The sequence below is a fragment of the Buteo buteo genome, unplaced genomic scaffold (genome assembly GCF_964188355.1).
Source record: "Buteo buteo unplaced genomic scaffold, bButBut1.hap1.1 HAP1_SCAFFOLD_116, whole genome shotgun sequence".
NCBI lineage: Eukaryota > Metazoa > Chordata > Aves > Accipitriformes > Accipitridae > Buteo > Buteo buteo.
In genome coordinates this window covers 156,547-184,541 of record NW_027439280.1, presented here as the reverse complement: position 1 = coordinate 184,541, position 27,995 = coordinate 156,547, and the positions used below count along the sequence as shown (strand labels likewise).

The following is a 27,995-nucleotide window of genomic DNA, read 5'->3' as shown; positions in this document are numbered from 1 at the left end:
CGTGCATATGTATTTTATAATCTGAGGTGTGTAGTTACAGGACAGTAAGTTCCATGCTGGTGGATAGCAGTATAAAGATAATATACAGCAGGTTTTTCCAATAGCTCACCTAAGTTTATGACTAGAAAACTGGCTTCCAACAATTACAAACTGAGATTCAGAAGAAAAGAAGCCATCAGTACAGTGTGAAGTATTTTCAATGCTAAACTGTGTGCCTGTGTTTTTCCTTTGGAGGCAGGGCTACAAACCATGCAGAAACACACAAGCATACTTGAAGAGCTGCTGACATTTACTACTTCCTAGTAATTTCTTCTGGAGAAACAAACAAAACCCCCATCAAGCCAAAACACACCCTAAGGGGCAATACACTTGTATTTGTCAAGTATGTACAAGTGGAGAAGGACTGTTAAGTACTCAGCTCAAAGGAGTCCTCTTAGCTGCAGATTTTTGAAAACAGTTAATAAAAGCGGCAGCTCTTGCTCTTGAGAAGAGTACTGTCCAGTTTCAGAAGGCAAATCCTCTTCCGCTTTCTCCCTTCTCACCCAGTAAATTCACTGTATCGCGTGCATCTTAGTCCTGTGTTTGTCCACGCTGTGGACAGAGGATGCAGCACCCATCCTGGATGCACCAAATGAGACTGTTTTACCCACCTCGTTAGCCTTTGCACAGGCATTGTCTCACAAGTGCCAGATTCTGTATGTGTGGGTACCTGTGGGAATCCGATGTATACCTAAGGATTGACCAGTTGATGTTGCCAAAATGAGACAGTATTCAAAGCGAGCTGTGATGAAAATAGCCCTACTAAGATAAGTTGCTTTAAATGACTATGCCTATATGAATGAGTGAGTATTGATAAGCAATGCAGGTAATTAAGAAAGTGTATAAGAAAGGTCTCTGTGCCTACAGAGTGTCTGGCACAGGATGCACGTTAGGCACCTATCCATCAGGTAATTTTAGCAGAGCTTGAACTAAAGCAGACTCTTTTTATTTTCTTTAAAACACTGAGCTTTATTTTTGTTAATACATCTGCCAAGGTTTTGATTAATTTTAGAAGTTCTGATCTCTAATTTGCCTAGTTCTTCAAGCTAAAGAGAACAAGCTTAATCTATGAATATTTACCTTCTGCAACGTGGTAATGCTTTCTACGTCAGCTTTTATGGTATGCAATTTAATTATGGAACAGCTGCATAACAGCTTGACTTAAGATCAGTTTTACAGAAACAGGACAACTTTAGGAATACAGATACGTAGAGCGTATCAATGATGGTTTACTAACTGAAGGGGACATGCAAGAGCATGCTGTGAAATATCATTCACAAAGATATTTCTAAGTGTACTAAGGTGAAATCGTACTGTACTCGGTGAGCAACCTCAAGTAGGATCCATGGTTGTAGTGCGAGGCAGAGGGGCATATGTGTAAAAGCGATGAAATCATACCCCAAGAAGTTATAAATAATAGGGAAGTTTGGTTAATGGGTGTAAACGGTGAATATTGGCAAACATAACTGCAATACTCTTTCTTGGGAAACGGAGAATGAAAGTAGCTCTGCTGCTATTTCGTTGCGAGTTTCTTTGACCTGTGAATCAGCCTGTTGAGCCACAAGACAGCTCTGGAGTAAATTATTGGGATTAATTTTTTTCAGTTTTTCCCTGGTGCTGTTCAGAGCAGAAGGGATGAGATATATACATAGGTATGTATGTTCCAGTTTTGATAAAATGCATTTAAATCTTGAGTGTGTTAAAACTTTGGTCTCGTGGGGAGCAAAGCTTGGGTCAGTTAATGGGTTCTTGGGTTAGATGATGTCTGTCTGGCATTTGATAGCATTACTTGAAAACCAAATGCATGATTTATTTATCCGCTTTAGAGAAGCAGACCTATAGGAACATAGGAAGGCCGAGAATTACATGGACTGCGAAGTATTTTATTTGGGCTTTTGTCCAAAAAACCCCTGCCTTTTCAGTAAACTGGTAAGATGTAAGGGCTCAAAAAATCATCGAGAGAGTGAGTCACCCAGACGGAGTGGAATTCTACCAACGATGCGTTCTGTGGTAACTCTAGTAATATGAGAGGTAGTTGTACCCATTTAGCAGTGCTATTTTTATTTCTTTAAAAAGATGCTGTTGCCTCGTACTGGGAGGAATCCAAGTCCCATAATGGCCCAACATTCCGAAAGTCGACGTGGGGAAGATCAGCTAGTGCAAGTAATTAATCAACAGGCAATACCTGGTGAGGGTGTGTTGGTACGGCTGGTGGAAAGCGCTCTCTCTGTGTGCAGTGGACAGTCTCAGCAGTACCCCGCTTCTTTGGAGGCAGAGAATGACACTGTCGCTCTTGGCATCTGTTTTGTCTGGGATGTTTTTAGAGGAAACGCGTTTGAAAGTGTACTGGCCTGCTTGCACGTGCTGGAGAGGTAGCTTATGGCTGTTGCTTCCTTGGTCAGGAGAAGGAGGCAGCAGTGCTGTGCGTGGGGTAGGTGTGTAAGCAGGGGGTGAGCTGGCAGCAGGGCTCCTGCCTGCGTACTCCAGCCCCAAGTGTAGCCCTGGCCACAGGTGTCCAGATGTAAGTGTGGGGGCACAGCACGGAGGGAAAGGCCTTGCCCCTGTTGCCCCGAGCTCCTGATGCACCACTGCCTCGGCAGCCTCTGCTGCTCGCTCAGAGCCCTTCCGCAAACCCCACGTGTCCCCCACGTCCTGTCCCAGACTGCTTCCCACAGGGAGAATCTTCCCGCCCCGCTCCTTCCAGAAGGTGGAAGGGGAGTGATTTCGGAGACTATAGTCGCTAATACAGACTTGCCCAGCGAGTCGTCATCGCAGGCGTCTTTGCGCCTCGCCCTGTTTGGCAGCCCCTCACTGCAGAGCCCCTCGCTCTGCTGCAGAGCCCCTCTTCTGCCCCCTCCCAGGCTCCCGCGCCTTCCAGCTCAAAAATCCTGTCTTCTCTTCCAGCCTCAGCTCCTGGCACCGATTTCCAACACTCATCTACCAGCTGTACTTAGAAAAATGTCATTCAGACAAGAGCCCCGCAGCTTAAAAAAAGAGGACAAGGCTGAGAAAGATGGACCCCTTGTAGACTTTGTCAGGCCCTTTATTCATCCTGTGATTAAGGTTGGGGTGACAGAGGTGTCGAACTCTGCAGAAGAACATTGCTGCTGTGGCAGAAGGTGCTTCCGAGGTAGGAGACATCTGGAGCCCGCACGAGCGCTGTTTGGAGGGGGGGCCAAGGGAAAAGGTGTTGGAGAAAGAAGGATGTGTTTCTGCATCTGGTGACCTCTGTGGGATTGTGCTTGTTGTCACAGGGTCATTTACTGTGTTGTTTCAAGGATGAGGTCTTCGTGCTTTTAGTCGGTTAGGAAAGCAGCGGTACTTTGGCTTACACTTCACCTCTTGTTTTTTCTTTCATACTATCTGCGCAGAGAAGGCACAGGCTGGATTTAAACTGGGGCTGCTGTTTTCTCCTGGAGATTGGTGAAACTTTCCTTGAACAGAAAGCAAAAGGAATTTGTTGGAGCTTTTGCAATAGCAGTGATGTGTCAAGGTTAGAAAAAGTCTAACTGCGAGCGGCAGAGGAATGCACTGAAGACGACTCAATATGAGTGATAGAAGTGATTCACTTTATTTGCACAGATAGGTCATATTTATACAGCTTACGATAATTATGCCTACTAGTCCTAATATGATTGGTACATTGCTAATGTTTATTCGTTACTAAAACACACCTACTTGTGGTTTGCAGCTATGTAGGTTCCGCAATTTTCTCATGGGAACTTTCTCAAAGTTGTCTATGAAACCTTGCCAAGGTCACAGTGGATGCAGTTACTTATCTCATTCTTCAGCATCCAGGTGTTGCTTGTCAGGACAGGCTCTTCTTATCTTCTTTTTTCCCAGCGCACAAGGACACAGTATTTTGTAAACTTATGCTTCGTTCCCACATAGCGGCTGGATTGCTCACATGCCTTTGCCCAGCCAAGAAATCCTCAACATCTAACTATGCATCAGGCTCCAGGGTCTGGTGGTACAGGAGAAAAAAGTTTGCCTGAAAATCAAAAATGTTGTCTCTAGAGTGCAGGAATGCGTTTTCCTTTTGACTGTCATGGGAAATGCAAAGCCAGGAACTGGCCCAGCAGTTAACTGATTTGGGGCTTGATTCTTCACCCTTATGCTGAGCACCTTATTTCAGAGGGCCTATTCGTGAAAGCAGCAGTAGTGCTCACAGAGGAGGATGCTGTTCTGTTCAGTAGAGTGGGCAGAACCATCCCTTCTGAGGCTGCCTGAGCTACTGCTTGCTTTGGAAAGCAGCACAGCAACCTTCCTTCCCCTCTGCTATTTTCTTTGTGGGATTTATTTATTAAAAGTGAACCGAAGGATGTGCTGTGAACAGCAGATTAACATGGCTATGCAAATGAAGGCCTCTGGTGTTTGATAACTTACTGAGTGAGTGTGATTGCCTGGTCACCAGCTGTTAGAGTGAATCCTGGCTGAGAACAGGCAAAGGGGAAAGTCATCACTAGATTAAATAAGAAAAAAGCAAATAAACCCATCGATAACTCGCCAACAAAATACTTACCTCCCTGTCATCCTCAGGAATCCATTTCTTGTAGTTCTGCAATTCACTGTTTTCTCTAGCTGAAGAAATGGTGTCATTATATTGAAAAAAAAAATGCTGAAAGGATATATCCATTAAATAAAATTTACATAGAATGTCTTTGTATATAATGTTTTTTTTACCCAGGAATATGAAAGGTACCTTCTTCTAAAACAGCATGGTTGTAGATTAGTTCATGTATTCCTAAATACAGCTAAGTAAGCTGTCAACTTAAAGATTTGTCTAAGTTAGTAGCATTTCTCTTAAATACAGCCTGTTAATGTTAGCATAAATGAACGGAAGGAAGGAGATAAAGAACGCTGTGCGCAACTGTGACACAAGCTATGTTCAAGTGAGACTACTAAAAGAATTAGTAGCCTCAAACAGAAAGGGGGGAACTGATAGCATATTTCCATACATTCTGTATGGTATGTCTAAATATTTTGATGGTTTGAATATTTTGTACCAGCCGTGGAAACTGGTTTGCTGCTAGGTGACTGTAAAAGTGAGATTTGGTAAATAATTGAAGTTTGATTTCACCGGAGCTCTGATTGTTAAAGTTGCTTTCCTTCGCCGTTTTTTTAAATGATGGCTGCATCAGCCGGACGGATGGCACTGTCGAGGGGCTGCAGCTGAGCACCCCTGGTGCTGCTCCAAGCCTGGATGTCTCACCTCTCCAAGGAAGCTGCACCCAGGAGCACTCTGCCACCTGCTCTTCCAGACCCGGTGTTTCTCATTCAAACTGAGATGACCCGTCGCGTTGAGCCGCGTGCAAGTAATTTCTATAGGATTGGCTTAACATGCAGTAGTGCTGTCTGCCTGCGCACCGTTGTCTTCCACCGCTGGTCAATGGGAGTCTCTGCTGACAACTAAAAATGGAATTGAATGGAAGGGAATTGCAAGTCAAAAGGGCCCTGTAATAATTTTAGAGTGCCTGAGGCACCATGCTGAAGCCCTGGCATTATAAATAAGGGTAATGTACTAGAGACTGAATTGCAATCAAAGCAGCTGTAAGAACGTGGAGTGTGCGCTGAGCTTCTTTAAGGTGCGTGGAGTTAGATTATGATCTGTAGCCAGTGCAGGCAAATCAATATTTGCTCACGGACGTATGTAGGGACCCTAAAGCCTGTGATTAGAAAGGCTGAAGGGATGTGGGGAATGTGAGATGAAGGCTCCAGAGCCAGGAGTGAGAGAGCTGTATTGGAGCAGCCCGACCCTCTGGTTGTCTCAAAGTGTTTCCAGGGGCTGAACGGTGGAAGGGGCTGACTCTGTCCTCCCGGCTCACCGCGTCTCATCTCCTGGACCGTCTGTGTGATGATGCAGTCTGCTGACCTCTTGCTGCATTTCACGGTAATTACATCTACCTAAAATACTCTGTTTAAAAAAAACCAAACCAACCGCTGTTTATGAATAAGGTTGGTGGGAGGATGGGAAGAATCCGAATGTCCTGGGTGAGCTCACTGTTCCTGACATAAACTGGAGTAAATCCAGTACTGTCAGTGGGCCCGTGAGTGTTAACAGCAGCTCATGGCAAATTGCACGGGCTGCCCCAGAAGGGCTGGAGCTGAGTCGGAGGGTCAGGCAGGGGAAGCGTAAGGGTTGGCCTTGGTGCCTGCTGAAGCTGGGCAGATGCTGTGGGCCACCCTTGGGACAGCTGGTACAATGGCACGGCTTGAATAGCTCGATGGTGAGGCGTGATGGCAGGGAGGAGAGCGAGCGCTTCTTGAGTTGGGACTCACTGTCTGATTTCAAGTGCTGGTGGCTGAATTTACCAGCTCAGTGCCTTTATTCCCTTATAACCCTCTCAGCCACCATGGGCTGTGTGTGTCCTGCTTTGTGCCATGTGCAGGATGACAATCCCTTTTTCTGCAAAGGTGAATGGGCTTGGGAAGAACACCAGTTAAAGGGTGCCACGTACTGCTGCGTTTTGGGTGCAGACATACCCACAAATCTTGCTCCCACCAAATTGCATCCTGCAGGGAGAGTTTTGCTGGTAAATGGGTGTAAATGGGTGCAGGCAGACAAGGGGAGGAGGGTCCCTGCCTGGCCCGCAGCTCCCTCCCTCGCCATTCTTGGGGTGATTTGGGGTTATTTTGCTGTGTCAGTGAGGCAAAGCTGGGCTCTCTGGGGCTGAGGTCAGTGGGACCTGAGGAAGGCTGTGATGGTCTTGAGGCTTTGAAGGGCTCTGCAGCGAGCCCCGTCCCCACTGGAGGGGACGCTGGTGGGGTTCAAGATGAAGGCGTTGGAGCCCTTGCTGTCGTGTGTGCCTGTGTCCCCCCCGGCCCCCAAGGTCTGTCGTTGTCGCAGGGGCTGCGTGCTGCTTTCTGTGTGGGGCCGTGCCCGTGAGTCCTGCAGGGACCTGTCTGTCCTGGCTTCCCCACCAAAGGGCTGCTCCCCCTGGGGAAGGGGAGAGGGGAGTCGTCCGTGTGCCGCCCCACCGTTGCCTGCCCCGCTGGTGGTGACTCGGCCCTGGGGGTGGCTCGGTTCCCCTCGGGGCTTTCCCCGGCTCGGATCTGGGGCTCAGCAGGGCTTTTGCACCTCTCGGGTGCTGTTTTTTGGTGCCCCCTGCTCTCCCTCCCCCTCCCACACAGGCAGGGAGCGGTTCTGGAGAAGGAGCTTTTAGTTGAAAAGACAAGAGAAAAGGTCCCATCCAAGCTGGTCTAACCCCTCCCTACCCCCCTCCCCGACCTCCCCTTCAACAAATACCCACGCCTCCTCTCCCACCCCCCACTCCCCCCATCTCCATCCCTCTCACCCCTGTCTAATCCCCACCCCCCACACACACCCCCACGTTGGCTGCAAGAGCCCTGCGCTTGCTGGGTGGCGTTGGCAAGGAGCTCTGCGCCTGCCTCTTCCTCCGCTTGCCTGCCGTGGCAGGTGGGGATGGTGGCAGGTCCATCCCGGCATCCTCTCACAGCTCCTGGGGCTCCATCCTGATGATGTTGAATATTTCTAGGCTCAGCATGATGTTGCTGAGCTCGGGGATGCAGTAGTCAGGGGTGAGCAGCTCCTCAGGCAGCGAGAGCGAGCTGAAGTCGCGGTTGGGGGTGGCTGCTCCGGTGCCACCAGTGTCCCCGGGCATAGAGCTCCTGCTGGGAGCATCCTGGTTGACCCCCACTCCATCCGGGGAGCAACCAAAGAGCACTAGGGCCTCTTGGAGAGGCACTTTCTCAGACGCTGCAAGTTCACCTACAGGCTCCCCAAGGGCTTGATTGTGGGGGTCAGCGCAGGGGCTGGGGGGGACGTCACTGCCTGGGGGTGCCCCCACATGGGTGGCCATGCCACAGGTGTTGATCTTGGCCAACGGCCCCTCGATGTCCTTGTGGCCGGGGATGGGTGTTGGCATCGCTGGGGGGGCTGGGGCCATCCCTCTCCCCTCTCCGCTGGTGCCAGCAGGGTCCCCAGGCATGGGGCCGCTGCTGGGACCATCCTGGCTGACCCCCACTCCATCCAGGGAGCAATCGAAGAGCCTTAGGGCCTCTTCCAGGAGCATCTCCTCGGACACTGCAAGGTCGCCTGCGGTGTCCCCAGTGGCTTGATTGTGGGTGGCAGCGCAGGGGCTGGGGGAGACATCGCTGCCCAGGGGTGCCCCCACAGGGGTGGCCGTGCTGGGGATGTTGATCTGTGCCAACTGCCCCTCGATGTGCTGGTAGCCGGGGATGGACACTGGCAGCTCCAGAGGGGCTGGGGCCACCCCACTCCTCTGATTTTTGTAGGGTGCGAGGTATTGTGGTTGGCCCTGGGGGGTCCCTGGGGCTGTCCAGGCCAGGGGGGCCCCGCAGCCCCCGGGACCCCACAGGGCAGCACCCAGCAGAGAAGCGGCGCCTTGGCCGAGCGTGGCGGTGGCCGGTGGAGGCAGGTGGGTGGTTGTCCACTGGATGCCAAAGACCCGGGGATCGAAGAGGCAGCCACATGGAGCCCTCTGCAGACCTGTGTGGGTGAGGGGGAGCCGTGCTGGGCCGGGGGGACTCTCCAGGGGCACCCGCCGAGCCGGCCCCCGATGGCCGACATCCCCCAGCTCTGGGCCAGGGGCGTGGGGAGCTTGTGGCTGGGGCGATCCCCATGGGGTGAGCTGCTGTGCCGGTGGGACGGGGTTGCAAATCAGGGAGGAGGCTCGCGTCTAGGAGGTGAAATGGGAGAGGTGGCCCCAAATATTTGGGGAATTCTCTGCAGATGAGCTTTCCTGGGCACGCACCGCCCAGGCGAGGGCAAGGATGCTCACCGGGGCTTGCTGAACCCCCATGCGAAAAGTGCCGGGGGAACGGGTGTGATGGGGATGGCGAAGGTGCCAGAACAGACTGGGGTGCCATACCTGCTGGTGGTGCCTGGGGGGCCTGGGGTGCCTGGGCTGCAGGGAAGGGCTGCTCCCACGCGGGCAGGCGGCACAGGTTGGCTGAGCCTAAAAGAGAGAGACAGGAGCGATGGCCGGCGGTCACCTCCGCTCTTGGTCCCCAAAAGCATCCCTGGCCTGCAGGGGTTGTGGTCGGTCCCTACCTTGAGGGTAGAAGGTTTTGGGGAGCACGAAGGGCTGGAAAAGCTGGGGCGCCGGGGGGCCCCAGGGCCCACGCGGTGGGAGCTGCACTGGTGGCCGCGCCATGGTCCCTTCTGGCCGTTGGCTGCCAAGGACTCTTTGGCGTCTCCCCGGAAGGAATGCGGGGGCTCCCTGTGTTCCGCCCCACCCCCAAGAGCCTCCCCAGCTCGTCCTGGGGAGGGAAAGGGTTAAGGGAGGCTAGGGTGCCCCTGGGGCCTACAGGCGGCTCCCGGGGTCTGCGGGTGCAAATCCTCTTTGCTTTCAACAGTATTTTTCCGGTGGGGGAAGAAGAGCAAGTTGATGCAGCCGAGCCGAGCGGGGACCAAGCTGCAGCCGCAGCCTCCTTGTGCCAGATGGCAAATGCATTTGTGACTGTTGCCCGTGCTTCTGTTCGCTGCGTTGACCGGAGCGAGGCAGAAATAGGAAAAAGGACCTCGAGGGCGCAAAGGAAGGTCACGCGGTGTCGCTCGGTGGCACGCTTTCCCCCAGCCCTTGCTCCAGTAGTGCTGTCAGGTCTTTTAGTCTCCTGATGGGAAAAGCAGCAGCTCTGGATCCCCCTCGGAGGGGGCGGCGCTTTCCCTGGGTGCGTGACACCCAGGAGGAGACGGTACCCACCGCCGCGTGCTCCCAGAAAAGCACTGGATTCTGCCCAACGTCCGGTGTCGGGGTGCTGGGGCTGTTTGCGCTCTACGGGACCCCAGGGATGGGGCTAGTACATCCCCTCCTCGTGCTTGGAGGATTCGGCACTAGCAAGGACACCCTGGTACCAAGGACACAGGCCTCTCGCTCCCGCTGTGCGAACAGTGTGTGGCCTGGGGAGTCGGGACAACTGCCGTGAACCGGAGGCCAAAGATCTCTCCTGGCCTGTATCCTGTTAATCAAAGAGATTGCACTCTGTTTGTGAGGCACCTCTGGCTGCAAGATTGTGCAAGGCCATCTGCTGCGTAACTTGTGGCAGGGACCGATGCTGGGGGTGTGAAGGCAAGCGCGCTTCTAAAACCATAAAACTCCGTTTCATTTCAGAGCGCAGCTGAGCCGCCCCGCTCCTCAACACTCTGCCATCTGCACCGCTGTGGCTGGGACCGGGCGGTGCTGCACATCCCAAAGGCCACCAAGTCACACCCGCGTCCCTGCTGCTTTGCCGGGAGCTTCTGCGATGCGAGCGATGTTCTGGGGGCTGATCTCTTGGACTGCAGCTACGCCATCCCTGACGGGCAGCTGGTCAGGAGGGTTGTGTCCCAGGTGGAATTCCAGCTCTCTGACGAGAACCTGGCCAAGGATGCTTTCCTCCTGAAACATGTCCAGAAGAACAAGATGGGCTTCGTCAGCATCAAACTGCTGACGTCCTTGAAGAAGGTAGGCAGCCCGTCGCGTTGGCCAGCCGGGGTGGGAAGTGGCCTCCACGTGGAGGATGCCTGGGTGTCTGGGTGTGCTCTGGCTGTCTGCGGTGAGGTGGACGGGGAGGTCCAGGCTCTGCTCAGGCTGCCTGTGTCCCGGCAAAGCGCTGGTGGTGCAGAGCTGGGCCCTGCTCTCTGCCTTCAACGTGCTGCAGCAGTTTGCCACCCAGGGAGGGTGGCTGGGGAAGCGGTGAGCAGTCCTCAAACCCCAAGCCCAGGGCTGGCTTCACCTCTTCTGCCCGTGGTTCCCCCAGGCTGCTGTGAGAGAGGAGAGCTCGTCCTCCGGCGGTGAGGCTCCTTTACGTTTGGGTTTGGGGCTTTCTCTTTTCTTTTGTTTTTCATCACGACTAGATGAATGAGCAGCGCAGTTTATTAAAGCAACGGTACAGGTGCTTTTGGATTGCCCGTGATAAATAGACTGTCTGCAAAGCACGTGCAGGTGGCAATACAGTTGCCTACAAGCGCATGAAATGATGAAAGAAAAGAGCTCTAAAGAATTCTAAGTTTCCCGGGGAAGCACTCGGTACAGCCGAGTGTTTGAATCTCATGCAATAGGCATCCGTGTGGCGGGGGGGGAGAGAGGCTCAGCTCATCGACTGATCCCAGAAGTCAGCGATGTCCTCCCGACTTGTCTGTGATGGTGTCTTCCCTGACATTTCTCCTCTCTTAAGCCCTTTTATGTTTTCTGAGTTTTTCGGTGGAGCTTGAGTGACTCTAGTCATACATACCTTTCCTTTGATTGGTATAAAGTTCTCTCGGTTTGCTTTTAAAGGTATACGCTGGAGAAAATTCAGAGCATGTGCTCAGTGGGGGGGTGGTCGCACCTTGGAGGTGGGTACCTTTGGGGGTGGAGGTGTGTTTTGGTATTATAATGAGCAGAGTTCACCCAAAAGACCTGCTGTTGTGTGTGAGTACCCCAGAAGTGGGCACGTGTGATAGAAACCAGAAGTGTAGGGCGTTAGCTCGACAGAACCGCCGTTATTTTACCTCCTTGCTTCAGTGGATTCAATGCAGGGACCAAGCGCTCTCATTCCGATCGTTCCGGTTGCCTACCCCTGCGATCACAGAGCCTGGCCGCGGGGTCTCGGCTCCGCTCCACCCTCCGTGTTACTTTTCAGAGTCAGCGTACCAAGCTTCCCCGGTGTTGCTGACGTCCAAAGTTGCAGGTCACGTTGCTTAGGGAGCCACCACGGAACCGATCCTTTACGTGTGCACTGCGTTCCTCCCCGGAGGTTCACCTTCCCTTGAGGGGGCGGCGGGAGGCGTGCGTCGTACCGACAAGTCACCTCCAGCAATCATTGCACGGGCTGTCGCTGTGCCCAGGAGGCCCGGGGGTCTCTCCCTGCCCTTGGCGGCCATGCCCTGGGCCCAGCTGCTGGGTGTCCCTGGCGCCTCCTCTGCCACTCGGCTCGCAAGGAGACGCCTGGTGCTGTTCCTCTTCTGTCGGGTCATGGCAGGAACCAAGCGTGCAGCGCAGAGACCGCCCTTATTCGCCGTCCCCTCTCTGCGCCAGAGCTACAGCCTATGTGGCCCCGCAGCCAGGAGGAGCAGGGACTTGATGTGGCTGGACACAACCCCTTTTCGTGGGGCGTAAGGGGGGTGATTTCGGCAGCCGCAGCCTGGTGGCAAGCCAAAGCGTAACCAGAGCCATAGGTTGGGATGGTGGGTGCCAACAGCCCGCCACGGAAGTAAGTCAGGCTTTGAGAAACAAGTGCGCGGAGGTGACCCCGGTGTGGTGGAAGGAAAGGTTGGTGGTATTCAGACGTGGACCATTTGGATCCGTGACCAAAGGCCAGCCAGGCAAAGGACAGACAGCTCTTCCAAACTGTCAAAATAGCCCATTGCTGCTATTGCCATCACAACCCCTTGTCCCACTGAAACCCAGCTGTGCAGCCTTTCTATTAAACACACCCGTTGGCCGTGTTTATAGGGGATACCAAAGGCGCTTCAGCCATGGGTGAAACTTCCACAGCTCACCTGTGACTTGAACCTTTCCGAGAGTTCTTTGCCTACCTCGGTTTGTGGGAAGATGTTCAGATCTTATCTGAAACCCTGGCAAGTCTCCTTTTCCTTTAGGATTTAGTATTTTGAGTACTGAGAGATTAAGAGAGGTACTCTCCTTGCCATTTTGTGCGTTGGTGCCAAAATGGATCTGTACCTTCAGACTCTGTAAATGAGGGCATCTAGGCCACAGACGTTCCTTTGGTTGTGGTGCTGCCAGAGGTGAAAGACAGGGGTTTGGTTCCCTCTGCAGGAACTCTGCAGAGATGTAGAGAGCATGCACGGTTTCCTCACCGTTCCTTACCAAGGCACCAAGGGACATTTGCTACCACACTGTCAGGGGAGGTTTGGACTTGACGTGAGGAGACATTTCTTTCCCAAGAGGGTGGTCACACCCTGAAACAGGCTTCCTGGAGAGGTGGTGGGTGCCCCATGCCTGTCAGTGTTGAAGAGGCTTTTGGACAATGCCCTTAATACCATGCTTGAACTTTTGGTCAGCCATGAAGCGGTCAGGCAGGAGGACTAGTAGGGACTTGTAGGTCCCTTCCAGCTGAACTATGTTACTCTCACTCAGAATGTGAAAAGAGAAAAAGAAACAGGTTTTTCCCACTGTGTTGGAATTTGACAGAAAGTAAATTAAAGATGCCTTGTCCAAAGTTGCACAGCAGTTTAGCAATTGCATTTCAAACCCGTGTTTTGGTAGTTGAAGAAATTACACTGCCAATAGAGCTGTTTAGGAAGAAAAAGGAGTAGTTTTGCGGAGGATGTGTGAAGGGCTCTAGAAAAATATCTTTAAAGAGTCTGTGGGTGTTTCCCATGGAAAGCACTGATTTTGTTTGAAAGCTAAGGCTCTTTCAGCTTGGGCATCTTTTAGTTTTAGAGCAAAACCTTAGTATTTCTCAGAGGAAACAGGAACTTGTACAAATTGAGTCGAATCCTCAGCTTCCTATTTAAAAATGTCTTTAAGGGAAATGTACTATCAGGCCACAACTGTGCAATGGCATTAGTCCCTAAATTAATCCCAGATGCATACCAGTTCACAAGGAAGCCATCTACTTGGTTGTCTGATTTATGAAATCTCCCCTGGCCTGTAAGGCTCACATTGAATCCCATCCTACCATCACCTTTAACACACTTGTTTTACCCATGATTTATGCTTCATAAAATGACCTTCCATAAGTGTTAGCAACTCCAAGTCAGCACCAATTCTTTTGATAAAAATAACCTGCTACGATTGTCTGAGCAATCATAGTTAAATTATACCACCACTTCCATACAGTTCTGTAACAATATTCCTCTAGTGGTTCTGATACAACAGAGCTTCTTTATCTAAACAGTTAATGGCAACACCCATCGATAAGTAAGGAACACATAGATCAATATACTTTTCCAGGGGAAAATATTTTAAAGACTGTCCATTAGTAGAAATCAAAAGGCAAAACCCCTCAAAGTCTGGAGGAAGATGCAAAAGTGCTTCTTTGCAAGAGGGTTTTCGTCCACTCTTACTGAAGTCAACTGAAGGGAAGATCTGAATAAAGCCACGGTGCCTTCTCCCACCCGACTCTGACCATTCACCGAGATCCAGTGCTTAGCGCTGTTCCCAAACAGTTTCCACTGAGACTGGATGAACTGTCAGATGCTACCAAGATTTATAAGCTTAAGCTCCCAGTCTCTCCTGCCCTTTCCACATCCACTTCTTCCCTTTCTGATAAGGCATGAATCATCATCAGAAATCACTCTCCAGCCCATTAACAAACTAAACATTGCACAGGCTCGTAGAAGTACACGGGTGACTATTGTTACATCTGCCTCCATATTAGAGGGATCAGCACTGTAAAAATACCTGCAGTCAGCAAATATTCACGTTGCATTTATGAGCATCTTCATTCCAGTACACCCATTATGAAACAATATTATCGTGGTAGGAAGGCTAGGTAGGTATTCCAGCAAGGAAGACTGCTTTGCTGCTATATTAATACCTTATATTATAGTGCAATAATCCTGTGCTCTACAGAGTCTCAGACTGGTTCATTGGAGCGGGGCGGGGGGGAAGTGTATGGCTTTAAACAGCTTGCAGTATTGGGTCAAAAAAGGCACAGATGTTGCAGCAAATCCTTGAAACAACATAAACTCACTGTGCTCATCTGAGCCTATCCAAAAAAGTATTCACCGTGGCCAGACCAAGGGTTCTGTGCTGTGCCTGGCTAATTCAACAGCAGGGCACCCTGTTTGGGAGAACCACTAATCCTCAAACGTAGCATTAAAGAAGATGAGACCAAGGCTACAGAGACTTTTGTGAAACTGAGCATAAGAAAAGAATCATACCTTCCTGAGCCTCAAAAGAATTTCTGCGAAATCTTAGATATTTCTGCGATGACTTCAGGAGATAATCTTACAGCAAGTGACTCCTAACAGAGTTTTCAGATGCCTTTAGGAATAAGGAAGGACTTTAGTAATCTCTCACCCTCATATGCAGTCTCGAGAAAGCATATGCCTGAGAAACAGAGGAAAACCAGAGTGAGGAGATGGGGAAGTCGAGAACGTTATTCGCAGTAGCTGCTCTCATTTGACCGGATCAAGACTGGCAGAGTGTTAGCAGAGGTATGGAACAGATGTGAAAGCCTCAGACGTTTCTGCCCAGCGGGTAACACTGTGGGATGTAAACGGTAAGGCTGCGTGCATTTTTTTCGCAACACAGTAAAAAGTGAAGTTAAAAATACCAAATCCACCAGACCGAAAAGATTTCCATCCTACTCAGGTGATGAGAGGAAAAAATCCTCTCAGGAGATTGAAAGAGAGGTACTCCATAAACACGCGCATCTGTGGTTCCCAAGCCCATCGTTCAAAACTTCTGTCATCAGTTTATTTTCTCCCATGGGTCTTCTCCAATTCAGTAGCTGTCACTCCAGTGAAAACCGCAACGCAAAGCTGACATTTATTGAAGGTGGGCAGGGCCCTGTGAAGTCTACTGTGGCACTGCAGACAAATCTAAACATCATCTTTACTCACAAATTTCCATTCAGATCAGTGAAAGCAGAATTGCCTCTGAGGTGTGGGAATAATAAAGAGAAAATTCTCCTTTCGGTTGCACTTAAGAACAGGCTTGCAGAGGCACTGGTGGGAAGCCTGCTGGAAACCGAGGGGCCATGTGGAAGTCAAGGAAAGCAGAATATGCTTTCCACCACCTAGAGAAGGAGCATCTGGATGGGGGAGGAGGAGCAAGCAAGAGAGGAGGAGCTGAGACTTTGCCAGAAGAAATAGGAGGCCCCTGTGGTGCTGACCGCCCAGGAGTGCTCCGGGATGTCACGGGGAGGCTGGCACGCTGGTTCGAAGCACAGACCGCTTTCCCCTGCTCCTTTTCCACGCGGGCACCAGGACACGGTAAAGCAAAACCCGGGCAAGGTCAAGCAGGACTCGAGTGGCACGAGTGAAAGGGACAGGTGCCCGAGTGATCTTCTCTTCTGTCCTGCCAGTCAGAGGTAGGGGTGTGTAACCGAAAAAGCCAGTCGAAGAAACTCTCTGAGGCTCAATTTTGGAGTTTTAGAAAGCAGGCATTCTTTATTGCAGCGCTGGATGCATGGGGGATCGTTCTGCCTATCGTGCATACCGTTACCTACAGCAAGGCAAGCTTATATTGTTCTAATCGTATACTTATTTATGTTATCCTTGACATAGTGTCCGCCCTTTGGGCATGCGCAGTGTGGCTCATCTCTTTTTCCTAGTTAGCTGACCTCGGCAGGTTTTAATGGCTGGATGCACCAATGTCTGTCCCAACGGCAGGTGGGGGACAGGGCTCTGCCCTTCGTGAGACCCCCAGCCCCTGGAGTGGTGGCTGGAAGATGGGTAGGTCAAAGGACCCTGATGGGAGCCCTGCAGGGCCTCATCCATTGGACCGACGGGCACCTTCCCTTGTCACACAGAGCATCTCATGGGCTGGAAAAGGGATGCTCTGGAGAGCTTCTGGCAAATCTCTGGAGAAAAGCTTGTTCCCGCCCCTCTCCCAGGGGCTTTATCGGTTCTGGTGCCCTTCCCAAGGACAGCCCCACAGGTGGGTGCAGCCAGCATGGCAGGAAAGAACAGGCAGCAGCCACAGCGGTCAGCACGGCGGGAAAGCCAAGGATAAAGCCTTATCACCCAAGTGTGATAAAGCCTTAATAACCAAGCGTGCTGCTCCTCGGACAGGAGTATTCCTGCCTAAGCTCACCACACATTGCATTTCCCTGTGGCTTTCGGCAGGATATGAATGGCTCTTCAGTGCCGGTGGTCGCTCCCCTCTTTCAGTGAAAATAGCAGATTTTCTTCCTGTTGGACCCGCCTCAGTTCCAGTCTCTTGGGGGTTGAAAGCTGGCACAGCATGGGTGCCAGAGACGTTCCCACAGCTTGGCTGGCGTCCACAAGGAGGAGTCTGTCTTTAGCCACGATGGTCATTTCCAGGGAAAACAGCTTGTGGTATTGACCAGGACCCTACGCGGACAACAGAAGAGCAAGGATGCGGCCGTTTGCCACAAGTCCAGTGGAGCAGGCTGCTCAAACACAGCCCACGGTGACTTTCTGTGCCGCTGGGCCTGTGGGGACAAAGGATTAAGCCTGAATTACCTGCATGAAATAGAGCTATCGCTAGCCTCGTGCAACGGCACCCAGGAGCTGGTCCTGAAAACCACCAATCCAGGACATGGAAAGCTTTTAACCGCTGTGGCTATTCTGGAATAGACTGTGCCGTGTGCATCCATTTCTATTAACAACCCTTCTCCTGCAGCCGCAAAGGAGTTTGAGAGCTTGCTTATGGCTAAAGGGGGTTGGTGACCTGGGACGGTGGCTGAGGCTTGGGGCTTGCATTGCCTGTGACCAGCTATGAGCACAGAGTGACAGAGGAAAGACTTTCCCTGGGGAAGAGGCACCAGGGAGTGGCTGAGGTGGAGGAAAGCTTCGCCCCGGTTTTGGCTGTAGGTGGAAAGCTCTGGATCAGCACGAAATTCTACGTCTCCTGTAGCATGGCACAGGTACCGAGTCTTCTGTTGGTACCAAGTAGAGGCAGAATGTAAGGCAAAGTGGCTCATCGAATGGGAATGATCTAGGGAAATTTACTTGGCTATTAAAAGCCCCATTGCTCCAGAAGTTGAATCTTTTTTCTCTAGTCCTTTTTTTTTTTGGAAGGGGGTGGCGGGAGGGGCATGGATAATTTATCTTCATACCTACAAAACCACGCATTGTAGCAGTCAAGATGGAATACGCCTTTCTCACGTACCTTTTCTTTTTTGAACACGGTGAGTTCAATCTGCTGATCAATAGCCCACTGCGTTCAATAGACGCCTTGGATTTCTATCCTTCGGCTCAAGAGCTAGACACAACCTTCTGTCGTTGGTGTTAGCACAATTAATGCAGATAATCTGCTATCTTCTCCCTAATAATCTAGGCTACATACTACCTAACAATCTATGCGAGAGTACAACCTGATCCAGTGTTACACGCAACATCAGCACTGTGAAGAGCTGTGACATTCAAATGAAAAAGGAGACATTTTGAACACCTTGTAATAGCTTGCAGGAATACAAAGGGGAAGCACTGTGTAAATAATACCCAAACCAATATGGATTTTTCCCCTAAATTTCTGAACCTCCTGTGACAAGTGATGGCCTATCAAAGTGCATGTCTGCCCCCCCCTGCGCTGCACCACGTGGGATCTGTTCACATTCCCTGGTCTGGGAGATGGGGCAGAGCGGACCCTCCGGCAGCTTGCAGCTTGTGGCACAGAAGCGGGAGGAGAGGCTCATGCGCCGGAGGGTCCTGCTGTCAACCTGGAGGATCTTGACAGGCTGGAGAAAGGGGCTGACAGGAACCTCCTGTAGTTCCCCAAGGGGAAGAGCAAAGTCCTGGAGACCTGGGGACGAAGAAGCCCTTGCGCCAGTAAATGCTGGGGGACACCCAGCTGGAAAGCAGCTGTGCAGACACCTGGGGTGATGGTGGACGCCAAGTGGAGCGATTTCGAGCCAGAAAAGTGCCCCTGGGGCAAAGGCGGCTCCCTGCCTCCTGGGCTGCAGGAGGCAAAGCGTTGGCAAGAGGTGGAGGGAGACGGTCCTTCCCCTCTGCTGGGTCCGTCCAGCCCGCCCGGGGCTCCCCAGTGCCAGGCAGAGACGGCCATACTGGAGAGAACTCTCACCCACTGGGTGGGTGCCCCTCCCACTTTCCGTTGGGCTCAGAATGTTGGTCGTTGGGCTCAGAATGTTGGTCAGTTGGAGCCCACAGCCACCAGAGACAGCAGCACGGAGCTGTGCTGGCACACAGGAGCGCTGGGAGGAGGCAGGATCCGGCCGAGCAGCACCTCGCCGGCACCGGCACCTCGCCTCCCATCCCCGCTGTCGCCGAGTGGCCCGCGTCCTTGGTCCACGGCGAGGGTCCTCCTCTCCCGGGCAGGATGGGCCAGGCCAACTGCTGCTGCGGCTCCAGGTGGGCTCTCCCTGTGCCTCGGGGGCACGGCCGGGACCCGCGGTGGCAGTGGCCTTTCTCATGCCCGCCGCTCTCTGCTCTGCAGGGAGGCTCTCGCCGACGCCGAGCTGGTGCTGAGCGCGGACGTGCGGCTGACCCGGGGCCGCAAGAGGAGCGAGAGACGCCTTCTCCTCCTCCAGGAGGAACTGGTGATCGCCAAGTTGCAGTAAGACCCTCAGAGCCCAGCTGCCTTTCCCCCAGCCGCCTTTCCCCCAGCCCTGGCCCTGGCCCCGGGGCAGGGACACCCCGGCACCAGCCCCAGGCCCCGGCACCTTGGTGGGTGCTGGAGGCGCCCATCGCTGTCCGTCCGTCTGTCCCAAGGGCAAGTGGGGGACGGGGCTCTGCCCGGGGGGATCCCCAGGAGGTCACCTCCAGCTCACCGCCTGCCTCTCCTGTCTGCTCTCTGCAGACGCGGCACCAGCGTGCGCCCACAGCTCCGCCTGGCCCTGGACCAGCTGTGGGTGCTGAGCGGCAGAAAGGAGGCAGCGGGGGACGAGGAAGAGGAGGAAGGCGGCGATGAGGACAGGACCTCCGTCATCCTCGTCTGGTCCACCGGCTCCTGTGTTGCCGCTTTTGGGTGAGTCGTGGTGCCACGTCCCATGGTCGGGCAGGAGAGGTTCACAACCGTGCCCACGCCATCCTGTGAATGGCCTCTGCCCTGCGTGCAGAGCCTGGGCAGGGAGCGGGAAGCACGCTGGCAGGGAGGGATGGGGGCATTGCCAGGTCCTGCATCCCTTGGTGCCCTTTGGGTCCCCAGAAGAGAAGGGCAAAAGCAGCTGCTCTGGCAGGACACGGGGAGCCAGGGCTTGGGCAGCGTCTCTGTCCTGCCCCACGGGGCTTTGTCCCACTCCGGCGTCCTTCCCCACGGGGCAGGGCTGCACAGGCGCCCGCCTCTGCCCACGGGCTGGGGGGCAGCGGGTCCTGACGCTGGTTCTCCTCTCTTTCTGCAGCTCCTGGGCGCTGAAGGAGCTGTGGGTGGGCACGCTGCTGGGGTAAGCCGCGGGGATGCTGCAGGCACAGCCGGACGGGGGAACACAGCTCCCCAGCTGGGGAGAGGTGCCCTCGCGGCTGCGGGCAGCTCTCGGGCAGAGCTGCCTCACAGGAGAGAAGGGGCAGCTTGGGGCTCAGCCTGCTCTCTCCCTGTCCCTTGCCGGTGCACAGGACACCAGGAGGAGCCAAGAGAGCCCGCGTGACCCGTCTCCCCTCCCTCAGACCCCTGGAGAAGGAGCTGAGCTGCCGCCACACCGTGAGTGTCTCCCCGGTCTGGGCTCTGTCCCCGAGCCCTGGTCCTGAGGCATTGCTGCTCACCTTCCTCCGCTCCTTCTCTCTTGCCCAGTGGAGGACATTCAGCACCAGGAGCCTGGAGAGGCTGATGGAGGGCCAGGCAGAGGTGAGAATGGCTGCCTTTCACCCGTCTCTGGCTGTGCCGGCGTCTGCGGCCAGCGGGGTGAGCTTGTAAGGCAGAGATGGAGGGAGGGAGCGTCCCACGGTGCCACTCGGGGAGCGTAGAGGGTTGGGGAGCCACCAGGCATGCCAGCACATCCTCGCTGGCGGCGCTGGGGGGAAGCCTGCCGTGTGGGGCAGAGAGCCCAGGAGGGCAGAGGGTCCCAGCTCTGCCGCGCTCAGGCTGCTGGTGCCGGGTGGCAGCTCGCCGGTGGCCCTTTCTGCTGCGGGGCTGCTCTCTAAGCGCAGCCTGCTTCTTGCAGGATCGTCCCAAGCAAGGGCAAAGGCCACCGACAGCCCCATCTATCAAAGCTGGGGGACTTTGCGGCTCACCAGGTGAGTTCTGGAAAGAAGCACATTGTCCTGCAAATGGTTGAGCTGTGCTCACTTGTCCTTTGAGTGTCTCCATGCAGGTGCGGCACCCCAAGGGAGGACGTCACCTGGACGAGCAAGGACACCTGCTGGGCAGCAGCCGCTGGATGTGGTTCTGCGGGGACCCAGAGCCTCTCCTGCTGCCCACAGTTTGGAGGAGGGCAGGGCGAGGGCTGGGACAGGTTGTCCCGGTGGCATGCCGGCTCTCAAGAGCTTCCGAGCTGGAGCCGCTGAGCTGGAGCTGTGGTTCCAGCTGCTGGCTCCCTGCCCATCCTGCCTCAGCCCTCAGCACCGTGCTGCAGGCAGGGCAGGCTCCGGGAGTGCTGGCCCAGCTGTCTCCATTGACACGCTCTTGCTCCATTTTCCTTTTCGGAAGGAGGGAACACCATCAGGAGGAGGAAGAGGATGGGGCTGCCCTGGCCCTTTGCTCATCGGAGGACCCTGGCCGCTGCCCAGGCGCCAGGGCAGGTGGGCTCCGGCTGCAGCAGGGCGCTCTTTGGCCAGCCCCTGGCAGCCCTCTGCGGGGAGGACGGCTCCCTGCCCCGGCCCATCCAGGTAAGCCAGCCTGGGCAGGGGGTCCCCAGCCCTCCCTCCCGCTGCTCCAGAGGGGAGGTGGGTGTCCCCAGGAGCTCCGGGGATGGGGGATTGGGCCCTTCACCCCCAGAAGACGCTTCTGGTGCCAGCCCCCTTTGCGGGGGGCAAGGAGCAGGATCTGGGGCAGTGCTTTGGTCACTGCTGTTGGAAGGCAGCTTCTCAGCCAAGCAACTGTCCTCCTGCCCCTCCTGCAGGAGATGCTGGCTGTCCTGCACAAGGAAGGACCGTCGACAGAAGGGATATTCCGAAGAGCTGCCGGCAGGACAGAGTTTCGTGAGCTGCGGGAGGCCCTGGACCACGGTGCGGATGTCGACCTGGGCAGCCAGCCTGCGCTGCTGCTGGCCGTCATCTTGAAGGTGAGCGCTTCTGACCTGCAGCTGGAAGAGCTCCTGGCTGGCCTGGAGTGTTTAGAGGCTCACCTGGAGCCCCTGGCATTGCAGGACTTCCTCCGAAGCATCCCCGCCAAGCTCCTCGTGACAGACCTCTACGAGGACTGGATGGCAGCGATGCAGAAGAGCGGCAAGGAGGAGAAGGTTGAAGAGCTGAAAGCGTAAGTGTGGGCAGCAGCCTGCCTGTTGAGGAGGGACTGGTAGAGGCCTGGGACTTGCCTGAAAAGGGACGGTCTCCTTAAAAAGCTGTGTCTTCTGACAGCTTGCTTTTGCTGCGGTGGGCTTAGATTTCGGGGGAAAGGGCACGGAGAGGGAGCCTTCCCTTGCCTGGGCTTGGGTGAAATGAGGAGCTGGGAAGCAACGCCGTGCTTCCTTCCTGAAGCGCAGGAGCACTGGCCGCTGGCTGAGAGCACCCGGAAAGCTGCGCAACCCACCTGTGTTGGGCAAGCTTTGGGGACAGCTGTGGGCAACATCTGCTCTATTAACGTTGAGTTCCTGTTCCCTCAGGGTGGCCGAGAAGTTGCCTGGAGCCAATCTCGTCCTCCTCAAGCGGCTGCTGGCCCTCCTCCAGCACATCGGCCACAACGCCTCCAGCAGCAGAATGACCGCCAGCAACCTGGCCATCTGCCTTGGGCCAAATCTGCTGAGCCCACCTAACGAGGACGTGCTCCCCCTTGAGGCCATGCTGGCGGTGACTGAGAAGGTGCGCTGTACTGAGCAGCCGGCTGCAGCCTTGCCGGCCCATCCGAGCTTGGCTGCTCAGAGGTCCCTGGCTGCCTCCTCTCTTGAGCGAATGCTGGTGGGGTGGCTGCCTGCAAGAGCAGCCCCACAACCACAGCCTCCTGCGCAGAGGCAAGGGTCGGGAGTGGGAAGGGCTGTGTGATACATTTTCAGGCACCTGGGTTGAGACTGAGGGTTTGATGTGTGCAGGTGAACGTGCTGGTGGCGTTTCTCATTGAAAACTGCGGTGACATCTTTGTGGAGGAGATGGCTGGCCGCTCCTGTCCATCAGCCGGGGAGTCGGCAGCCCCCATGGACAGAGCCACAGGTATGAGGAGGAACTGAGGGCTGTCCCAGGCTGGGGCTTGGGGTACCAGAAACCTCAATGTCGAGAAGACAGCTGGTGTAGGGCTTTGGGTGGGTTTTGCTTTAGGTGTGCTTTACTTCCAAGGAGTCACTTTGCTGCACGTGCTTTTCCTTTCTAGACCTGCATTTGGAAGAGCAAAGTGGCCCTGCAGGCAGAGCAGACAAGGACCACCAGGCAGAAGCCTTGCTGCACACACCACCCGCTTCTCTGCTGGATGTCCTCAAAGAAGCTGGGGGAGACGCGGTGGTGGAGTCCGAAATGTCAGAGGTATGGCAGCTCCATCAGGGGCTACCCTCCTACCCGAGACACGGTATCCCCGTGTTTGCTGAGCTGCCAGAAACGAACCGAGTGTCACACACCCGTGTGAACCCTGTGTTCCAAAGTGAGGCCCTTGGAAGAACGGGCTAATGCAAACCAGCCAGAGGGATCTTCTCTGTAGGGCTAAGGCAGCATTTTGCCAAACAGTCGCCTGCTACTCCAGGGTGTCCCTTGCCACCTGCTGACTCTGACATTTCTGTTGTAGGCACCCGTTGCTTTGGCTCCAGCCACCCCAGGGAGCACAGTAGACTCCCTGGGATGCACAGAAGGACTAAAGAGCGTTTCAGAGGAAAGAAGGTGAAATGAGTCAGCTTTGGGTAAATCAAGAACTGATTCTAGTTGATCCTGGCTTTACCTACCTAATCATACTGTGGGATGGAAAGGTTTGCAGGCTCCCCCCAGGAGAAGGAAAACGGAAAGAAAAGAAAGAGAAAACAGGCCTGGGCAGAGGAGAAGGAATGCCAACGAGAAAAGAAAAGAAGGAAGAGAGAAGGAGATGGGGACTTAAAAGAAGCAGGAAGGTCCAGCAGGTCAAGAAGCCCAGGTGTGTACCAGGCTCTGCTGCCCATCTTTCCCAACTCTCAGCGCTGCTCCAAGTCAGTCCGACCCGCTGGCAAGGGACGGTGCTGCGCGGGGCTTGGAAATAACTCCATGGCCACTCCCCAGGGGCTCCCCATCGAGCCCTGCTGCGTGGCACAGGGGCCCTGTGCATCTGTGCACGCATGCAGGTCTCCAAGTGCATTACCCGTGGGGATAAGGTGCCAGAGCCATCCCCTGGTTGATGCCAGCCATAGCTCTCTCTTCTGGGCTATGAACAATTCCTCGTCAACGGTGTTCCCCAAAGAAAGGGGAACCAAGTCATGCCTATTCCTGCCTTCATGGGTTTATCAGTGCTCTCTGACTCTGTCGTTGTAGGTGCCGTTTCCCTGTTACGGGCTGAAGCCCTGTGACTCCCGGGCCCGCCCCCCGCCGCAGTTGATGTTTGCAATAAAAGGATCTTTTCTCTCTTCTGAGTGTGTCTGCCATACGATATTCTGGACTAGGTAGATGGGGTTTTGTGGTGAGTCCTCGGGGAGGAGTCTGGGATCTTGCCTTGTCCCAGCATCCTTTCCCGCAGGCATCAGGGTTGAGTTCAGGTGCTTTAGGAGTGAAACCAAAGCACAGACTCACACAGGAGGGTGGAGGTTGGAAGGGACCTGTAGAGTTCCTCTGGTCCAACCCGCCTGCTCAAGCAGGCTCACCTAGAGCAGCTTGCCCTGGACAACGTGCCCTTGGGTTTTGAACATCGCCAAGGACGGAGACTCCGCAAACTCCCTGGGCAACCTGTGCCAGTGTTTGACCACCCAGACAGGAAAAAGTTGTTTTCTCATGTGCAGCTGGAGCATATCATGTGTTTTCATTTGTGCCTGTTGCCTCTGGTGCTCTCAGTGGGCACTCTTGAGAAGAGCCTGGCTCCCTCGTCTTCATTCCCTCCCAGCAGATTTAGAGAGATAGATAGATAGCTAAGACACCCCCACACACACCCCCAGGCTTTCTCTTCTCCCCACGGAAGTGTGCCAGCTTAAAAGCAGCAGGGAAAAGTCGGCTTCCTTGAGGCTCCTTGTTTTGCAGGTGACCTGGAGACGTGAGGTTCCCCTGCCAAGCTGGCCCAGGGAAGAGAGGCGGAGGGCTGGAGGGCACAGCTGGACTCCTGCTCCTGCAACAGCAGGGACTCGCTGGCCAGAAATGGCCCCGAGGACCCCGGCAAGGGGCTGTGCTCAGTGCTGCAGAGGAAGGCGAACCCCCCTGGGACCTGTGCCAATCTGCCCGGGGGAAAAACTCCTTCCTGAGCCCAGCCCTGGTGCCCCGAGCAGGGTCCGGGGAGCTCCTGCGGGGGAGCGCGTTTGGGGTCGGCAGCCAGGGACCTAGAGAGTGGTTTTATGAGTGTGAGTGAATTTGCTTTTGCAATGAGATGTGTACAGGCATTGCCAGGGCCTGGCTTTACTCTGGAAGTGACTGTTGTTAGCTGCTGCAGAATTGAAGAGACTGTGCTATGAACACCACGCCAATTAGGCTGTCTCCAGACCTGAAGCTGCATTAAATCTCGTGCCACACTAGTCTCCTTTTTCCTTTGGAGAAGTAGGCCGAGTCTTTGAAATTCTGCCACATGACTTTATTTTGGGATGAATTGAAATGCAGTTGTTTCTTTAGCTTTGCTTATTAGCATTCTGCTGGAATAGTGTCAGATCCAGGAGGATTAACCTTCCTCCTTGTTTTGTTCTCTGTGTTGATTTTGGAGAGGAAGGCGTGTTGTCTGTCTTGTGGTGTCGTGTGGTGTTCAGAAGATGCTTGAAACGTTGCTCTTGTCTGTGACCGAGCTCTTTCCCTCAGCGTAATCCCTTTGGACAGCACTGCCAGTAGTGTGCGTACGTTTCTGAGCAGCCTGCAGGTGTTTGATCTCCCGATGGTAGAGAGAGCACTGCATTTGTTTGAGTTTGGCAGCCTGTCATCGCGCCTTGCTTTCTTCCATTCTTTCCACCCTCTTCCCCTCATCGCCGCTTCAGCGTCCCTTCCTGAATCGTACTTTTGTGTCCCTGCTGATTCCTGAAGACTTCATGACCACAGCGTAAGTCTTGGGTGGGTGATATCTGTCCTTCTGCTGTGGCGCGCTGTGTAACTCCTTTCATTAACTTCTTCCATATTAAGCAAGGAGAGGGCCTTTCTGAAGAGGAAGGAAAGTTCTCATCTCTGACCGAGTTCTGGCTGGGGCCCCTGAATGTGGAGGATATGAGAGTGGCTGCCTGCCAGACCATATACCAGCGAATACTTGCATGCCGTAATTCCTTACACTCCACCCTATTTCCTTATTTCCAAGTGACACTTGTGCGACATTTGTTTACTTCTTAATGGGTTCAGCTTTTCTTTGAGACCTTCTCTCTCCCTGTGCATTGTATTGTGGGCCGATACCTGGCAATGAACAACTTTTGAGAAGCTGGCTTACAAAAGATGTCGTTAATAGGTGCGAACACAGTTTGATGCAGGCAGTACCCAACTCCCAGCATCACAGGGCCTAGCTCCAATGCTGTGAAGGCCCGTTCCTCTGCAGGTTTGCACTGTGGAGGGGATTGAGAGACACGTCCTGCCGGTTCCTTCTTTTAGTCCCTTGAGCAGAATGGCATTGCGATAGGCTGGAAGAGAGAGGTGCTGGTTTGAGGGCACCTTGTCAAAAACCCCAGTCCTAAAGGTTAGTGAGGACTGACTGAAAAGATCTGATCTCTCATCCTTTGTATCCTCAGATGCACAAAATACAAATGGGCAGAAAATTGAAAAGGAACAGTCCTTGTGGAAGACTGGATGTTTTTTAAGAACAATAAACTGGGAATTCATCTGCCTGCTAAGTATTTTCTCTGTGCAATGGGAATGATGTTTTGTTGTTGTTTAAACTCTTACAAGGAACGTAGCTCTGTTGCTTTTTGGCTGGGGTGGGACTAACTCTCTGTTTGTTTCACAGCGGTCTGGATCTCGACACCACTGAAAGTGCTGTCAAGGAGTTAGAGGTAGGAGATGAAGCAGGTCCACGGGAGCTTAGCTGAATGTTAGGCTGAGCAAATCTTTTGTTTGTTATGGGACGGAGGACGTTTTGTCAAATGCAGCATTTCAAGTGCGAGTAATGGGGAACTTCTCTAGAGAGTACGAGGGTGAAAAAAATGACGTAAATGAAAAGTGTCATCAACAGGCAGCATTAGCGTGAGTAATGCTTTTATCAGAAATACTTCAAAGAAGCTACTGCCTGTTGAAATTGGACAAATGAAAACTCCTATTTGTGGAGCTCGTTGCACTCCGTGCCTTGCTGGTTCCTGTTCAGATTCGTTCTGCAGTAGCACTTTCCCGTGGTTTCGCTCTCAGCCCCAGACCTGACCACTGCTTTGAACTTCTCAGGCTTGACTAGCTGTCAGACCCTCCTAGTTTTTCAGGAGCTGTGGCAGTACTGGTGAGCTAGCTTGATAGCAGCTAATCTAATGCTCAATTGCATGTGCTTTCCTCATAGCTGTGGGAGCCAGGGGACGTTCTTTTAATGACGCCATTACTTTGTGGCCAAGCTCGGTGACAGCTGATGAGTTCTGTTGTTGTCATCTTTTTCCTGAGACAGAAGAAAGCCCCTGCCATTCCCGAGGAAATGAGACCAATATACTGCCTGCTTAAAAATGCTCCTGTTAGTTAAGTTTAAACAAATCTTCAGAGTACAGTAGTAGCATTGTAAATAGTATTGAAGAAAGTGTGCTGATCTTAACTGATACAGAAAATTATTGGTTCTTTTTTTTTTTTCTTTTTCACTTTTGAAAATACTGAAAGGTATTCCTAGAAAAAGTTTCCCCTTTATAAAGCAGGAGTTTGTTGGAGCTGAATTACAGTTCCTTTGTAACTGAATTGGGTCAATATTCCGAAAAAGGGGAATATGTTTATTTTTGAAACAGGTCAATAGTGCATGTGTTGTGCTGGCAAGGAGGAGGCTTCTTAAATGTAGAACTTCTTAAATTTAAAAGCACACCTCCACTCTCCATAGTAATGCTTCCATGTTAATTCAGGGTTAAGATATTCATTCACTTCAGTTTCTGTGAATCTGTTAGGGCAGCATGCTCTGAGGTGATGGGAGGGAGCAGGGGGAAGAAGGGGAAGAGGAAAAGCAAAATATCTGGAACCTGCTCTTCCATGACTCCTGCAAACTGCAATGTTATTTTTTTCCCAAGCCTGAAAACTGTACTTGACAGTGGAATTGTGGCTATCTTGTTAATATTCTTCCTTCCTTTCTTATTTTGGCCTC

The 27,995-nt window shown here is 53.3% G+C and overlaps 2 protein-coding genes across 2 annotated transcripts in view; one reads left to right on the top strand and one right to left on the bottom strand.

Moving 5' to 3' along the window:
- Positions 1-7,490: 7,490 nt before the first annotated feature.
- Positions 7,491-9,176, bottom strand: LOC142028046 (proline-rich protein 22-like). Its single transcript, XM_075022156.1, has 2 exons — positions 9,074-9,176; positions 7,491-8,599 (listed from the first exon to the last, which is right to left on the bottom strand). The coding sequence occupies exons 1-2, from the start codon at positions 9,174-9,176 to the stop codon at positions 7,491-7,493; spliced, it is 1,212 nt and encodes a 403-aa protein (XP_074878257.1).
- A 637-nt stretch (positions 9,177-9,813) lies between these two features.
- Positions 9,814-27,995, top strand: part of LOC142028045 (electroneutral sodium bicarbonate exchanger 1-like) — a 36,591-nt gene continuing 18,409 nt past the window's right edge. Inside the window, exons 1-6 of the mRNA XM_075022155.1 lie at positions 9,814-9,873; positions 10,134-10,466; positions 22,720-22,837; positions 23,400-23,491; positions 25,738-25,799; positions 26,685-26,730. Coding sequence (XP_074878256.1) covers positions 9,814-9,873; positions 10,134-10,466; positions 22,720-22,837; positions 23,400-23,491; positions 25,738-25,799; positions 26,685-26,730 — 711 coding nt within the window. The remainder of the gene's footprint in view (positions 9,874-10,133; positions 10,467-22,719; positions 22,838-23,399; positions 23,492-25,737; positions 25,800-26,684; positions 26,731-27,995) is intronic.